The 17565-nt window shown below is 41.2% G+C and overlaps 1 protein-coding gene across 1 annotated transcript; it reads left to right on the top strand.

Annotated features, from left to right (window-relative positions):
- The first annotated feature begins 6625 nt into the window (after positions 1 to 6625).
- On the top strand, positions 6626 to 13279 carry LOC141754596 (polypeptide N-acetylgalactosaminyltransferase 15-like). The gene is made up of 10 exons (XM_074613788.1): positions 6626 to 7407; positions 8166 to 8332; positions 8488 to 8692; positions 9518 to 9685; positions 11010 to 11127; positions 11574 to 11768; positions 11870 to 12001; positions 12091 to 12195; positions 12276 to 12419; positions 12523 to 13279. The coding sequence occupies exons 1-10, from the start codon at positions 6869 to 6871 to the stop codon at positions 12697 to 12699; spliced, it is 1950 nt and encodes a 649-aa protein (XP_074469889.1). The 5' UTR covers positions 6626 to 6868; the 3' UTR covers positions 12700 to 13279.
- Positions 13280 to 17565: the final 4286 nt, after the last annotated feature.

Below are 17565 nucleotides of genomic sequence, written 5' to 3'. Positions count from 1 at the left end.
ACAAGACTTTTTCACATTCACCGAGAAAAAGCTACACTCATTTAAAATATAAGGTGATCATGATGATTTACGTGCTTCATAATTACATAAGATAATTAAAATTTAAATGATTATTTAAAGTCCAGCTGTTTGGGAATCAAATCCATTAAAAGAGTTGTTTTCTGATAGACTTTTGTTGGCATTTCAGTGACGTCAGTGTTTCATTAATAAAGTCAGTCAGATGGTAACAAAACAAAACACACAACTCACTTAATAGTTTTCATGTGTGATCACGTGTGTATCATCAGTGATGTTATACTGAGAATAAACATGAATGAGTGTCTGAGACAAAACATCAAATAATTCGTTGATTCCATCCATCTCCATGACAACCGAGCAAATCAACTGATGAAGGCCACGAGATGTGATTGAAAGTACCGGAAGAAAAAATGGAAGTGGACCTTGAGTTAAGATTTTTTTTTGTCAAATAAACACGAAATGAAAAAAGAAAAAGAAAATGTATAAAAAATCAATGCTGCTCATCCTCCAGTAGAGGGCAGCACCACTCCGCTGCTCCTCCTAGCACACACACAAACACACACACAAACAGACACACACAAAACTCAGTTACAAGTTATTGAATATTACTTTTATATATCATTCAACAAAATAAAATTAACAAATCATTACAAGACAACAATACTTTAAACAGTATTATAACATATATATATATATATATATATATATATATATATATATATATATATATATATATATAAATATACTGTATATGGCTGTGACTATAATTTTTTAATAACAATTCATTTTCTGAGGATTTTCTCAATTTGTTGATCAATCTTCTAGTTTATAATACGTCAGAAATATTGCATCACAGTTTCCCAGAGTCCAATAATGTCTCCAAGTGTCTTGTTTTGTCGAAAACTAAAAGATATTGAGTTTATAATCATAGAATAATACAAAAAAACAAACAGTAAATATTCACAGTTTACGTTTTGAACACAAACCAAATGGCTTCTTTAGGTTTAGGCAACAAAACACTTGATTAAGTTTAGGGAAAATCTAGCATGTGAATAGATGATAAAACCTACTATTGGGCGTAGTAGGCCCCCTATTGACCCACATGGTGCCTATAGCGACTGATTTAATAACCTGACAACAGTCTAACCGGGTGCTTTTCTGTTGATGGACTTTTAGATTAATCAACTAATAGTTTCTGCTCTAATAATTCAAAATGATAAAAGTACAAGCTCTCTGTGTCTCGTCTTTGTCAGCAGCACAGACAGAAGGCTCCAGACATCACTGGTTGTAAAACTATAAAAATAAATATGAATGAACAACAACACAGACTGTTATTGTCTCTCTCTCTCTCTTTCTTTGTTTCTGTGTGTGTGTGTGCGTGAGGAAGCCTGCGAGTGCTTGTCGTGCCTTCTCATTTACAGCTCTGGCTTCTAGTCGGATGCTGGTATGCAGGCACATTCCTGAGCATGTGGACTGGACTGGACCTTCAGTGTGTGCGCGTGTGTCCATAAATGTGTGTGTCCATGTTCTTCTGGTGGTTATGTGTGTGTGTGTGTGTGTGTGCAAATGTGCTGGCAGTGGAAACTTCAATTCAGTGTGTGTTTTGGCTGCAGGTCGGAACATATGGGAGTGTTCACTGTGCTGCACTGGAAATACATGAAGACTTTCTGCCTTTTCAATCTTGAGGCTTATAAATGTATTCCCACAAGGAGACAGAAGGCATAGTCACTTCTGTCTCTGTGATCTTTCGTGTCCTCTTTCATTTCCACCGTCTTTGCAACACCCTCATCTTTGTTGCTCTGAAGCTGCTTTGCTCTTTCAACTTCTCAGTCCATCTCTCCAGGTGTCCTCCTCCCTCCTCTGTGTACTGTAATCATGATCAGAAGAAGCCATTCTGCCCTGTCATCCTGAGGTGTCTTTGTGTATAATGGGAGGAAGACCTGCTAATCCCACCCACCCACTCACTCACACAGACAGACCACCACCAGGATGAACTGGTCTCTGACTGCAACTGGTTTTAAAGCTCCTATGCTGCACTGCCAAGTTGTATGGCCTTTCACTGCTCCATAACAGAGCTTGTGAAGCAGAATAACACAGATGGTCTTCATTTCTACTGATGCAGTGAAGAAAAAAAGGGTACAGTCTGACCTTATGTTGGCCTTAACCATAAAGAAAATATCTCCCTGAGGTCATTTGGAAAATGCACCAGGAAATTATTAGACCTTTTCCATTGAAATCCTTGCATGACTTTTGTCCTTGCATGACTTTTGTCCTTACATGGCATTTGCCCTTAAAGGGCCAGTGTGTAGGGTTTGGTAGCATCTAGTGGTGAGGTTGCAGATTGCAACCAACTGAGTACCCCTCCGCTCACGCCTCCCTTTCCAAGACTGTGGTAACTAGTGCAAAACCGCGGTAACACCGTTCGCCTCGCTCAGAGGTCACCCTTACCATAATAACACTACTTTAGGAGCAAGCGTGTACAGTGGCTTTCAGGCAATGTAAAAACGTGAAAGGCCATGTTTGTCCAAACATGGCGGAGCAACATGGTGGACTCATGGATGTATAAAGAGAACTGGATAAAATGTTGGAGGCGATGCCCCGTCCATATATGAAAGTGGCTCAGTGACGCATGAAGCCAAAATGGCTCGACTGCCGAGTGATAAATTACCCGGGTCATCTGGCGATCTTCTGCATCCATTGGGCCCATAGAGCAGGCGCAGTAACGTTTCCTTTCACGTTTTTGTAAAAGTTGATCTAAAAAAAATTATCCTTTGATTTACAGGTATCTTTGCCATGTTAGTTTATGGGAAAAAGTATTTTTGGGCCCAATGGCATCACGTGATGGACACTGAAGTTGTAGTACCACCATTTGGCCACTATGTCAACAGTATGTCAGATATTTTATTATGTACGAAACCCTAGAATGAAACCAATAGTATGAAACTAATAGTACGCGAATTGCATACTAATTCCGGTGAAATATTACAGTATGCAACGTTGGACACTACGGCGGCAAAAATATCCCACAATGCAACATTCATAAAGCTCTGTAAGATCAATAACACTTCAATTTAACTGTAAGTATAAGATTTCACTTCACTTCTGTAATCTAATATATCTTTTAAATTAATTCAGACTTTGATTTTCACAAATTGTCGTTTTGGTCAAATGAGGTTGGCACGGGTTACCATGGTTACACGTCTCCAACAAACCAGCAAAGGGACTCTCAGGAAGTTTACAACGTAAATTACTGCGTCCGAAAAGAGACATACAACTGTTAATTCACACAAAAGTATGTTGAACGATAGTACACCTGTTGAGTATGTATTGCATAGTATGCGAAATCGGACGAAGCCTAAAAAATGCGATAGGCTCTCTCTAGAGCCAGTGTTCGGTTTGTCCGTTCTGGGCTACTGTAGAAACATGGCGGAGCAACATGGCGGCTCATTTTCAATCCCCCAGGAAGTGCGCCGGTCAACGATCCTTTCGTAGTGGCCAAACGGCGGTACTGCAACTTCCGTGTCCGTCACGTGATGCCGTTGGGCCCAAAAATACTTTTTCCCATAGACTTACATTGGGAAAGAGACATCTGTAACTCAGCAGATAATTTTTTTTGAGGTGATCCAACTTCCCAGTATGAACACTCTAATAGCCCTTATTTAAAAAATTACGTTTTTAAAGTTTTAAAATGCACTAATAGCAGAATCCAGAGTTATTTCCATTCCTTCGTTCATGTGAGTTAGACCCAGACCGAGGCTGGAGGGCAAGCCGTGACCGAGCGGACGCTACTGCGCATGTCCCAGTTGCCCAAGATCCGCCAAGATACGGGTACTTTTCCAGACGGAAGTCGAGCCATTTAGGCTTCATGCGCCAATGAGCAACTCTCATAGGAATGACCGGGGCCCCGCCTCCAACACTGTATCCTGTTCTTTTAATACATCCATGATCATTTTAAAGGTCACCTATTATGCAAAATGCACTTTTCCATGTCTTTTAAACATCAATATCTGTCCCCAGTGTGTCTACAGGCCACCATAGTATCATAAAAGACCATCCTCTCTCTTTTTCTCCTCCTCTGTTTGTCCGGAAATGGGTGCAGAAAAAAAAATCGCTTTTTTTCCTTCTCTTCTGACGTCATTAGAGAAATGCAAGCCATGTAAGGGTTTCCTGGTCGAACCAGAGAGAACCTTCAGTAGCTGACCCCGCCCCACAGCGCGTCACTGTCTCTCCTCCTCAACCTAACTTGAGCAAAGTCTGCAAGAACCAGCAGAACAGGCTTCATGTACTCCCATCATCTAAATATAACATGTTCTTTCACAAAGGCTTTATGTAATTACACTGTTTAAACAGATGATATTTATATATTATATATATATTTGATGTCATGCATGTAGCAGATTACAGGTAGTAAATAGTGACTTGTAAGCAACACAACACATTTCTGTTTCACAGTCAAACTTTATTTGAGTTGACAGATGACAATATTAATTATTCACAGCATTTGTAATCATCTCACCTGTTAGTTAGTTATGTGACATGGTACAGGAGAAAGTCTTCAGCTCTGGTAAACTATGGTAAGCTAAGCTCCGGTGGTCTGTAGTCATGGTAACACAGAGACAGCTACTACTGTAAATAATATACCATTACTCTGATCTTCCATACATTTATCTTTTAGCAGAAATAATGAACTGACTACTGTTTCACATCTTCTATTTTCCACCCTGATGGTCGCTGTGTTTACACACCGTCTCATAGCGGTAGCATGTAGCTAACCCGTTAGCATGTAGCTACATGCTAACGGATTAGCTCTGTATCTCCCATCTGCCCTCAGCTGTCTGCTCTCCTCTGGGATGATTCTGTCGGTCATTTCTCACAGATGGATCTGTAAAGACAGACGTAAAACAGAGTGTATGTTTACGGTTTACAGAGTTGATGCATGAGGTAAACACTGAGTTAACTAACAGAGCTATAAATAGTATTATTTACCTGAGAGAAACCGTCAGGAAAACCTGGAATCTGGACCGCAGATGTTCATCATGTGTCGCCGATTTCTGATCAGATTCCTCCGGTAACGTGCGCTGGGTGAAGTTTCTGGTTTATAAACTTTAAAGTGGTTTATAAGCTCTATTCTAGCTGCCTCTCCCTCCACTCCTCTCTCTCCACTCGTCTCTCTCTCCAGAGCTTCTCCGGGAGGGAGGGGGAGATAGTGACGCTGTTGTTGTTGAGGAAGTTTGATTGACAGAAAACGCTGACCAATCAGAGCAGAGTGGGAGGAGACAGGCTGTGAATCAGTGGTTTTCAGACAGAGGCTGAATTAGGCTCTGAGGCAGGCAGACTCAGGCTGCAGTATGAGAAGAATAAAGGGTTTTTTGAACATTGCAGCATGTAAACATGTTCTAGTGCAACATTAAAATACATCTATGAACCTGGAAATGAGCATAATATGTGACCTTTAAGGTAAAGAAAACACACGATTCTTAGTTTCAGGTGATTACACACTAATGAAAACATACTTATGAATATTATATTACATTTCTGCTCCATTGAAATGCAACAACACACTGTTCCTTTAAACTTTTCATAATATGATACTGGTGCCACTTGCGTGTGATAACTTAGGAAAAAAAACAATTTTCCACTTGTCAAAAAAAAAGAAAAGAAAACTCAAACAGAGGTGGACTGAGGTCTTTGTCTGCGCTCAGTTGAAAACAGCTGCCTGCTCTGCCAAGATCTTCTCAGAGAACCGACCGGAGAGATCGAAGCTCCGTCCGCCCCGCTTCCAGCTTCCCGGCACTGACAGACGGTCATGGGACTGCGAGGCTCGCCGCCAGCTGGCTGGAGAGCGCATCTTTGATGTGTGACGCACCGGGGAGACGCCTGAACCGAGCCGACTCTCTCTCTCTCTCTCTCTCTCTCTTTCTCTCTCTTTCTCTCTCTCTCTCATACAACTGGAGGAAACATAAAAACACTGTCTCATTCCACTGCAATGTGGGCTGCTTATTAAACAAACCGAGTTTTGACATTCAGAGTTTTTTAGGATCCTGTACAAGTCATGACAGGATTTGGCACCCTATATGACAGCCTATAATAAAACCATAACTACTGAGTCCCATATGCATTCAAATCCCTAAATAGATTTATGCAAAACACTATAAAACTGACTGTTTGAATGTGTGTTGGAACTGGAATTTTAGTATTTTTTTTCCATTAGCGTTTGTTTGATAGCTTATTTTGTATATTGTATATTGGTAGAAATTCAATTTTTTTAATTCTTATTTTATTCTAACGTTTTTATCTATTATTTTGTTATATACTGTTTGACTTGCACCAACAAAACCAAAGCAAATTCCTAGTGTATACCTCTTACACCTGTCAATAAACACGATTCTGATTCTGATCAAAAGGTGTTTAAATACCTGTTATATCAGCTGACTTTATATAGAGATTGCTTTGATAAGGATCAACTCAGCAGGTGTAGCAACAGGTGGATGCATCAGGTGCATCTTCAAGGCATTATTTGTGAGCTCAAACTGGCTCTAGGACCGCGGGATGAGCTGGATGAAGAGGCAGAGTGTGCGCACCTCCACCATGAGAAGAAGAAGAAGAAGAAGAAGTTGAGGGGTTTGTCTTGAACCTGCTTTGTCTGTCTGTCACTGGTGCTCCATGGATGCAGAGCTGCACTCTAGAAAACTGATGGGCGACTTATTTCTTTTTCTACTTTTTAGATAATCCTTCTTTTCATCACTTTATTGCTGAAATGTAATCGACTTCAAAAAGTTGAAGCTAAAAAAAACATGGGGAAGTCAAGAAGACAGATCAACTTGTCTCCTCTGCACTCTTCATCATCATCATGAGGCTGTGGGGCAGAGGGGGAGCTGCTGTCCGGAGGAAGGTGCTCTGCCTCTGGCTGCTGCTCCTCAGCTTTGCCCTGGTCACTCTGGCTCTCTCGGACCTCTTTAATAACTGGGACCACCACCGGAACCAAAGTCAGCCTGGACCTCCACGCCGACCTCTCCAGCGGATTCCCAGCGCACCGGACCTGGAGGTCATCGTGGACTCCCGGGACCCCGCGTTAGAGCTCGGTATCGACCTCGCTCCGCTGAATACTCTGCAAGAAGACCAGCTTTTATTCGTGCCGTCGGCGCAGGACACCAAGAGCCCGCCGCCGCCGCAGCAGAAGAAGAAGAATAACTACAAGGTGCTTCTGCCTGGAGCAAATAAGATTATTGCGCCTCCGACGCACGGTGAGATGGGCAGAGCAGTGCGGCTACACCTGGAAGGTATGGAGAGGGACGTGGAGTTTTCTGCATTAGAGAAGTACGGCTTCAACGAGGTGGTCAGCGAGAGGATCTCACTGCATCGGAGTCTGCCCGAGGCGCGCAATCCGGAGTGAGTGTCCAAAAGCTCACGGCACCGAAAATCTGCAAAAACGCGTTTTTTTTTTTTTTGTTTGCTTTTTTTTTTTTTTTTTTAACTTTACTTTCTTTTTGTCATTATTATTATTGTTATTTCTTTTCCTGGTTTTGTTTTGTTTTTGAATGTTGAGGTTGTTTTCTCTAAAGTGTATTTGATGGGGTTGTCTGTAAGCTCATCTACTTTAAAGTTGGTTTATAGACTGTTGTAATTACAAACAGTGGATTGCATAGTTCAATGTTAATAATAATAATAATAATAATAATACATTTATTTATATAGCACTTCTCAAAACAGATGTTACAAAGTGCTTCACAACACAATAAAAGCAGATGAATAAAGTTAAAGATATGGTAACTGTTAAAGCAGAACATCAGACAATAAAAGCAGATAGAGTATAACAAATATGGCAAATGCTAAAACAGAACATCACAGAAAATATCAATAATAATAGAAGTGGTAAAATGATAGGACAAGTTGATAAAAGAAATATACAGTATATATATATATACATAAATGTGTATAAATGTACACATGCGTCCAGAAACAGTTGTATATATACATATATGTATACCCTTCTACTCATAGGAATGCTATCCTAAAGAAATGTGTTTTCAAAAGTTTTTTAAAAGTGGATACAGAGTTAGATGATTGTATCTCTATAGGAGGTTGCATTCCAGAGTTTAATGAAGTTGTTGCTTTTGACGGTGTGAATTTGTTTCCCAACTGAACAGGTGTTTGGTGGAGCAGTACAGCGAGTCGCTGCCGTCCGCCAGTGTTGTTATCTGTTTCCATGACGAGGCTTGGTCCACGCTCCTGCGCACCGTGCACAGCGTGCTGGATACTGTACCCAAACAGTATCTGCAGGAGGTTCTGCTGGTGGACGACCTGAGCCAGCACGGTGAGTTGCTCTATCTGTTCACATCCATCAATCCATCCATCCGTCCGTCCGTCCGTCCGTCCGTCCGTCCATCCATACATCCATCCGTCCATCCATCCATCCATCCATCCATCCTTTGCTGACCACATGCCAATGTCTCTGTTTACTTCTTTTAGGCCACCTGAAGAGCGTGCTAAGTGAGTACGTGTCTCATCTGGAAGGGGTGCGTTTGATACGCAGCACCAGGCGCCTGGGTGTTGGAGGGTGCCGCTCTCTGGGTGCTGCCAGAGCTGCAGGGGAGGTGATGGTGTTCATGGACTCCCACTGTGAATGCCAGAAGGGCTGGCTGGAGCCACTGCTGGAGAGAATTGCCCAGGACAGGTACTAATTATTCTAATTATGTGCAAATAATGATGAAACAGCAGTGCCAAATTCTTTGTTATTCCAATGCACATTTCCTCTATAATGAAACCCAACCCATAGCAGCTGTGCCCAAACTCTGCTGGTCTGCTTGTTTCTCTACTGCTGTTTGACAGAACCACTTGAGAGAAGTGAGAAGACCGAGGGTTCAGAGTTATCAGTTGTCCCGACTCATTAGCAAGGCATTGGGATACATGTGCTGTGTGTGTATCCAAAGCTTCAGCTCTCATGATCTGGCTCCAGACCTGTGTCTCAGGCTGCCTGCAGCGTGCCTCTAATTAGACTAGGTAATTAGGCTGAACTCTCAGACCTGGAATCTGCAAAAGCTCAACTCTCTCAGCCACATGTTTGACCCTTCTCCCATTTCTCGCTCTCTTTTAATCTCTTCATTCCATTTCCTCTGAGCATCACACCACACATGGCCTCTTGGGAGAGATATTTCAAATAGCATATGTGAACCAGAACAGACCCCAACAAAGTGTGTCTGTCCTTAAAACTTAATAATGTGGCATAAGCCTGAAACACATTCAAACACAGACACACACTGATGAGGAAACATTTTTCTTTTTCTCAGCACCAATCTCACTGCACACACACTCGGAATAACAAGTGAAAATGTAACCGACGAGGGCTGGTTAGGAATTATAAATCATCAAAATCTTTGACAGACAGGCATCTACTTCTCATTCACAACATTAACCTCAATTTGAATCACTCTACTTGATAAATGTCAATGAAAAACAGAGACATATTTGAATATACAATTGATTGTTGGTGTCTGTGCAGGACCAGAGTGGTGTCCCCCATCATGGATGTGATAGACTGGCAGACCTTTCAGTACAATGCCACCCAGTGGCCAGTCAGGGGAGTGTTCGACTGGAGACTCGACTTCCACTGGGAATCTAACCCTCAGCTGCAAGACAAGGACCCAAACTCAGCTGTTCAACCTGTGCAGTGAGTTTACAGCAACATGATGTAGTTGTACTTCACGACACCAGTTTGTTGTTTATTTAAGGATCCCCATTAGAAGCACATGGATGCGCCTCTAGTCTTCCAGGGATCCTGAACATAAAATACAATACAGAGTCAGACATACAATAAAAGTACAGACACTAAAGCTAACCACATACACATATAAGAGAAATTGAGGATGAAGTAGTACCAGATGTAGCAGTGCAATTAAACACAATACAGAGAAAGAAAGACACATATACAGTATAAAACCAGCATATGCCTAAAATATAGTTTTACTTGAAGTAATGTTGAGTGAAGCATTGATCAAGTTTATCTTTTTTCTGTTTATGGGTACAGATGTGTGAACTTGGAGACACACCATTTCATTTCTTTCCTCTATAGGCCAATGTTTCCCATCATGAGGGTTGTGACCCCCCTAAGGGGTTGCAAGAAAGACAGGAGGGGTCATGAGATGATAAACAAGTTAGAAAAGATAAAAATTGTTTCTCTTATCTTTACAATTTCTTTGTGAAACACTGCAGTTCAACTTCTTTTGGCATGTCAGTAAAGGTAGGTAAAAATCCCTCTTTGCTTTCAAGGTACAGTGTGTAAGATTTGGCGACATCTATTGGTGAGGTTGCAGATTGCAAGACTGCTGTAACGCGAGCTGCCGAGTCCAAAACCATGGTAACGTTATTCTCCTCGCTCAGAGGCCATCCTTACCATAATAACACTACTTTAGGAGCAGCGGAAGTCAGACGGCGGCTGACGGTACCACAGTGTCGCGGTCGTGTCTAGAAGGCAGATTGCGAAACTCACATGGTTAAGGTTAGGCATTGACCTTGAATAGTTAAGTTTAGGATACGTTGCCAGGCAGCGAGTCTCGTGACAGTTTTTGCAATTTGCGGGTTACCTAGACTGTAGACACAACCCGGTTTTGAACACTACGGCTCACGTTTCACAAGTGTGTCGGAGAACTACGGTGGCCTTCAGGTTACGTAAAAACGTTCTCTCTAGAGCCAGTGTTTGGTTTGTCCATTCTGGGCTACTGTAGAAACATGGCGGAGCAACATGGTGGACTCCGTGAAGCGGACCCGCTCCATATGTAGATATGAAGGGCTCATTCTAAGCTAACGAAAACACAACGATTCTTATTTTCAGGTGATTATGCACTAATGAAAACAGAGTTATGAATATTATATTCAATTTCTGTTGATAGATCCGCTGAAATGTTACACACTGTTCCTTTAAGTGCTAATAGCTCATAAAAATATATAACCTTTCTTCTTGTCCAGTAAAGATATGCTGATTCTGTCTACGACAGGAGCCCAGCGTTAGGAGGCGGAGTTGTGGCCATCGACAGACATTTCTTCCAGAGTGTGGGAGCCTACGACCCTGGGATGCTGCTGTGGGGAGTGGAACAAATTGAGCTGTCAATCAGGGTAAAGCAAAAACAAAAAAAAAATTATCAACTTTCCATTCAAATCCTCCAATTCACCTGAAGTCATGTGAGCTTTTTTTTTTAGCGATGCTTTGTCTGATTCAGTTGCCTTCTGTCAGGGCCTCAGGAATGTTGTGCCTGGACATGATGCCTTTTGCAAATGGACAACTCAGGTTGAATAGTGGTCTGGGAATGTCTGGCAAATGCACAAGTATGAGAAGAAAATGTTACTTGACCACTTGTTTTCCTATGATGACCATTATAATTCATATTTTGGAATTTTAGCATGTAAATAAAAATCCACATTTGCTTGTAAAACTAATAAAAAGATCATTTGTGCACCAACATGCGAAATATAACTTGTCATGCTCTGCTGCTGCTTTTCAGTAAAAGGCACACAAACACCAACATTACAGTGTTATAAACCCTTTTTTTGCTGTATCCTAGGTTTGGTCATGCGGGGGTTCCATGGAGGTGGTTCCTTGCTCCCGTGTGGCCCACCTAGACCACCACCACCTGCCTTACAGCTTCCCAGACCAGGAGATGCTTCAGAGGAACAAGATCCGGATCGCAGACACCTGGATGGACGCGTACAGGAAGATCTTCTACAGGAGAGACACGCTCGCTCATTTCATCAGGCAGGTGTGTATGACTTGGTGTGGTCAAGAGATTGTTTGGTGTGTACCAAATATTTAAGGACATAACGGACAGTGAGGACATATTTCTTTGTTTCCTCTGTGTAGTCCGAGAGCCCTAACATCACAGAACGTCTGCGGCTTAAGAGGAGTCTGGGTTGCAGGAACTTCCACTGGTACCTGACTACAGTTTATCCACAACTTTACATCCCCCAGGACAGACCTGCACTGTCAGGCGAGGTAACACACACACACACACACACACACATATAGGATTTATTCTACTCATCGATGGACATGACCGATGACCGATTTGTGCCTGTTTGAAGCTGTACAATGTCGGCACCGGCAGCTGTGCAGACTACCACCGAGGGCAGGGACGAGTGCATGGCGGGGCCATGAACGTAGTGCCGTGCAGCGGGACGGGCAGCCAGGTAACCATGGCGACAGTTGTGAAAATCCAAGACAGACAGGTAACACACAGTGGCAAAGATGGTCTCTCTTGTCATCGCAGCACTGCGATCTAAACTCTGAGTTTGAAGTGCGATGGGGTCCCTCGGGGGCGTTGTGTTTGGACGCCAAGGGAGAGAGGGTGATCTTGTCTCCGTGCCCCGCGCACAGAACGACCGCCAGCAGACTCCAGTGGAAGTTCATAAAGGCAAGGCAGAGAGTTTTTTTGTTACATATATACAGTATGAATAGAAGTCTATAGTCCGAGTGGGTGTTTGGCTAACTCACAGTGTGTCTGTTTTGTGCTTCAGCTGAGCGGTCAACTCGTCCACCAGCAGTCCCAGTTATGCGTGGAGGTCGTGAAGGAGGGAGCGTTCCCACAAAGCAGCCCGAGAGAAGAGACAGGAGGCCTCTTCCTGCGCACCTGCACCCATCACCCCAAACAACAGTGGCACTTTGAGCAACTAGTAGCTCCTAAAGGTGCCTGATACAGAATCTCAGAGGGATTACAGTCATGGATTGATGGATTTGCCACATATTATCATATACTATGTACTATGTATATAGTGGCATACAGTAGTAAAATGGTGTAGAAAAATACAAAGAAAATATTACTTTTTTGCTCCACTTTGCCACTTGGCTCTTTTGTTCCTGTTTTAAGGATTGCAAATACAATTTATTGTGTTAAACAAACTATCTGACTATCATCTATTTTTAGGAATACTTATTATTGTAACTATGTACATTTAATCATATACAATGTAAAAAAACTTGGAGAACATTATCTTAAATGATCTTTTACTTCAGTAGGCTAAATAATGATTATTTTATTTATATAGCACTTTTTCAGAAACTATTGACAAAGTGCTTTACAATGACATAAAGAGCAGCAGAAATGAACAGATAGTAATAAATAAAAATAGAGTTGATACAGTAAGTGAAAATGCCTGCGTGAGTGATTAACTTCCCCAAAAATGTTATATTCTAAAATGTTTTATTGTTTCATAGTGAGTTTGGGATCATTGCACTCTTATTTTATATGATAAATAAATAAATATTGATACGTTATCAGCTGCCAACACCAGAGGGAGCCATCTGCCTTCAACATCTTCTCTTAAGCCCCAACTGATCACTGATATTGTTGTACACCCATAACCTCCACATATGATTTACTTGTTACAAAATACATTTTCTGTGATTGAAGCTAACATAATTATGCAGTAACCCTACCATGTGACAGTGATATCCTGAAGTTCATGTGACTGAGAGGATGCAGACACAGTGTCATGTGTTTTTGTGTCCACGTATCTACTGTAGCTCATAGCCTGATTATAAGTGTAGGTGTTATTTAAGCCACAGAGGTTATGATGGAAGACCCTGAGCTCATCCTCAGTAGCTCTCTCTTTGCCCTCCAGGCATTGAGTGCTAATAACTGCCTATACTCTGTCACAGTAATGCTTTTCTTAACCCATGATGCACTTAGCTCAGTCAAGTAAACAGCACCTTTTCAATAAAAAACAGTCATATGGTATGTCTGCAGCTTCGGGGCATAGGTCAAACACTTTGACAAACAACATGTTGTTGATTAATACGTCTTCTCTCAGTTACATAACTGTAGGCCGCTGAGCAATTGCACAAGAAGGCCAACATCTCTCTGCTTTAGGTCTTCAGAGGACGGCAGGAGGTCAAAGACTCATTGTATGGCTAATTTCTCTGTGAAAAGCGTTCAATGTTTGCCCAGAAGACTGCAGGACATAGTATAGCTTTAAAGTGTACTAAAGGAAAAGACAAAGCCAGGTACAGGTCTGTCTTCTGTTAGGCCCTCTTTAACAGCTTGAAATATACATAATATTGTTTTGATACGTAATGACTTTTACCACGTTTCTACGTTTCTCGCTACTGTCGCCGCCGCCACTCTCTCTCTCTCTTGCTTCACCACTCACTTCCCATGTACACACACCATAGCAATCCTACACTCTTGGCACACGGGAGAGGCTTCATTTGGTTGCAATATCAACCTCACCGCTCGATACTGCCAGATCCTACACACTGGGCCTTTAAGTCACATTACAATCTTATTGCAATTTGAAACATTTTGCGGCATGCTGAGTATTGCAATAGGATATATTGCGATTTATTACCTTCTTTAAACTACAAAATATGCAGTTTGTCAACATCTGTTTTATCTAATAAGATGCAGTTTTCAATCTGTTCATCACTGAGTATTCGTTCACATATCTTGAGGTCAAAGGTCAAGGGACCCCTTTGAAAATGTCCATGCCAGTTTTTCCTCGCCAAAATTTAGCGTAACTTTGGAGCGTTATGTAGCATTCCTCCCGACAAGCTAACATGACATGGATGGTACCAATCCATTCCTTAATTTTTCTAGTTTCATATGGTTCATATCTACATTAAGATATATCTACAACCTCTGATAGACAGAATAGCTGCCGTCGGATTGTTAAGAGGTTAATAGTTTATACTATAAAAGATCGATACTTGACGTCCGTGTATCGATATAATACTACCACGCAAAATATCACGATGCTATACTTTTTTCCTCCACCCCTACAACGAAGGATAACAACATATACATTTCTTTGCTTGTGAATTACATTTTGCCAAATAAAAGGAATGTATATTTGTTTATGTCCATATAAACATTTTCAACACAAAATATTTCCTTATTTGATCTAACCAACGCTTTATGGTCATTACTGTAATTTGTCAGATATGTAAGCTCAGTTTGTTACAAAGGGATGGGCTACCACTTCAATACAATTCTGCATTATGTGTTTTAATAAAGTCAGAATGAAGAAAAAATATAATATAAAAAATATAATATAATATAAAAAATATTTGCAGGACAGAATAATATTTGCAGAAACAAGAATGGCCCATGATTCGTGCATCAAACCTGTCCCATTGTGGAGTCAGCACTCACGCCAACATCAAAAGGCCTGTGAAAAGATACAGGAAGTGAAAGTGAAAAAGGACGTGAGACACGTCGTGTTCTCACAAACACACACGTCTTCCTGTGATGAACCTGTGAGACTCGGATGGATGTCAGCAGCTGTGGTGCAGGGAGCCGTGGCCTCTTTATGAAGATCCATGGAGCTATTTCACCAGGACGGAGGTGGCTGTACTTACTGTGCGAGCCTTTAAGAGCCTTGGGTGTTCTTTACACAGACACTGTTGTTTCCAGTGATTCGTTATGTGCGTGTTGTGCAATTAGATCCGTGTGGATGGGCCTCAGGAGCCGAGGCTGACACTGAGTAAAGATTAAGTGCATTAAAATGTGACAAAAACTTGGCTTGCAGCAGCAATTAAGGTCAGCGACGAAATAAGCTTTTGAATGTCTCATTTAGAAAGTTCCTGGTGACACAAACTCTTTATAAGGGCACCCTTTAAATTCTGAATCACCTTGTCAATATTTGTGTAACACATCAAATACTTGAAAAGCAGGTCTTTCAGGTCAAAAAACACATTTGGAATTGCTGTAAGGGAAAAATAATAGCAGAAATCGTTATTTCCACTATTTACATATGGTGTGGCTCAAAAAGGGGATATAAACAAGTGGTGAGAGAGTGATTTAATTATTTGAACATTTATTTGATCATAAATTTAAAAACAATGGTGGTGAAAATATGAATTAATAAAGTTGCTTTTGAATTTTGACTTGATCAGATAAAGATTGATGATGATTTGATAAAGACAAATGTGATTAAATACACATCTTACTATTTAGAGGCCCTTCATTGACATCAGATTGACAAGGTAAGCCATGGTCACGCTGGATTTGACAAACATGCAAGATGTGCACAATTTAAATTTAACATTTGGAGATTTCAAGTACAGTTCCACACTGAGACATGTTACATAAGCTTGTCTGGAAAAGGACCAAAAGTGTCACACTTTATTATTTTTTTTCGTCACCCCTACAGCCCTCTCATGGCTTCTCTGCCTCACAGGGGGGGTACTATGAATAATAATAATAATAACACATTTTATTTGGTGGCGCCTTTCTGGACACCCAAGGACACCTAAAAATGAAGAGCAAAAACATGGACAACAGATGGTTAAGATAAAGAACCAACACAGATCAGACAAATAATATATAACCATTAGTGTACCTGAGAGAGGGAGCCCCAAAAGATTACAACTTAAACCTGCATTTTTTTTTTCAACATTTACATATCATATAGTGAAGCCGATGCAGAAGTGCCTTAAACTTGCATTCTTTCTAACAGCCAGCAGGGGGCGACTCCTCTGGTTGCAAAAATAAGTCTGATTGTATAGAAATCTATGAGAAATGAGCCTACTTCTCACTTGATTTATTACCTCAGTAAACATTGTAAACATGAGTTTATGGTTTCAATCGCTAGTTTCAAGTCTTCTTCAATACAGCATGATGTTCATTTAGTAAATTATGGTCCCATTTAGAGTCAAATAGACCATAAAGCATGGTATGCTTTAAGGCGTGGCTACCTTGTGATTGACAGGTCAATACTACTGTGTTGTCCGGTCTGGGTGTTGTCTGTGTTTTTATCTTTCAACTTTAACTCTTTCACAGTGTGTTTTCAGTTCATGAAACTTAATTGTAACATTTTGGTCGCCAAAAAATGTCTTATTCAGCGTTCGGTTGTCCTTAGCTCCACCCTCTCCTGTCACTTCTGGTTGCAAAGAAACCAAGACAGCCAAAATGCCGAACTCAAGGCTTCAAAACGGCAGTCCACAAACAAATCGGTGACGTCACGGTGACTACGTCAACTTCTTATATACAGTCTATGATATCATCACGATAACTGTTGGCAAACTTGAGCCTGTTAGTTATGGTTCATTTGGTGTTATGTTTTGGCCACCTGGTAAATCTAAATCAAATCCTGCGTTTGGCCTGTATTAACTCTTGAGGGACATATCTGGCTCTTTAGCTGCTAAATGCTCCACCATGTTCACCAGCTAGTTGCTGACTTTGTCTACTGTTTGGTGTTGAGCAGGTCGTGTTCAGTGAATTTTTAGAGCTTTTGCACTGAAAACTGCAGCAGCTGAAAAAAATCAAGTGACATTTCTCTGTAATTCTCTCTTCACTCTATGTAAAGAAATGAAGATATACCGGTAGTTCAGTAAATGGTTTTGAATGCCAGACACCTGATTCTGAGATATAACAAATGGGCCAATTACAGTCTTTTCTGCTTGTTTGATGGAAACAGCAGTCTCGCTCTCTCTCTCTCTGTTTTTTTATGTTTAGGTAGCTGACAAACAAATGCTTTGAACACGCTGAGCCCCATCACAGACAAGAAACCCATGCAGAGACAGAGCCCTACTGCTATCATCTTACCGGATAGTTAAATGTA

Source organism: Sebastes fasciatus, chromosome 17 (genome assembly GCF_043250625.1).
Source record: "Sebastes fasciatus isolate fSebFas1 chromosome 17, fSebFas1.pri, whole genome shotgun sequence".
Lineage (NCBI taxonomy): Eukaryota > Metazoa > Chordata > Actinopteri > Perciformes > Sebastidae > Sebastes > Sebastes fasciatus.
This window is presented reverse-complemented; position numbering and strand designations above follow the sequence as displayed.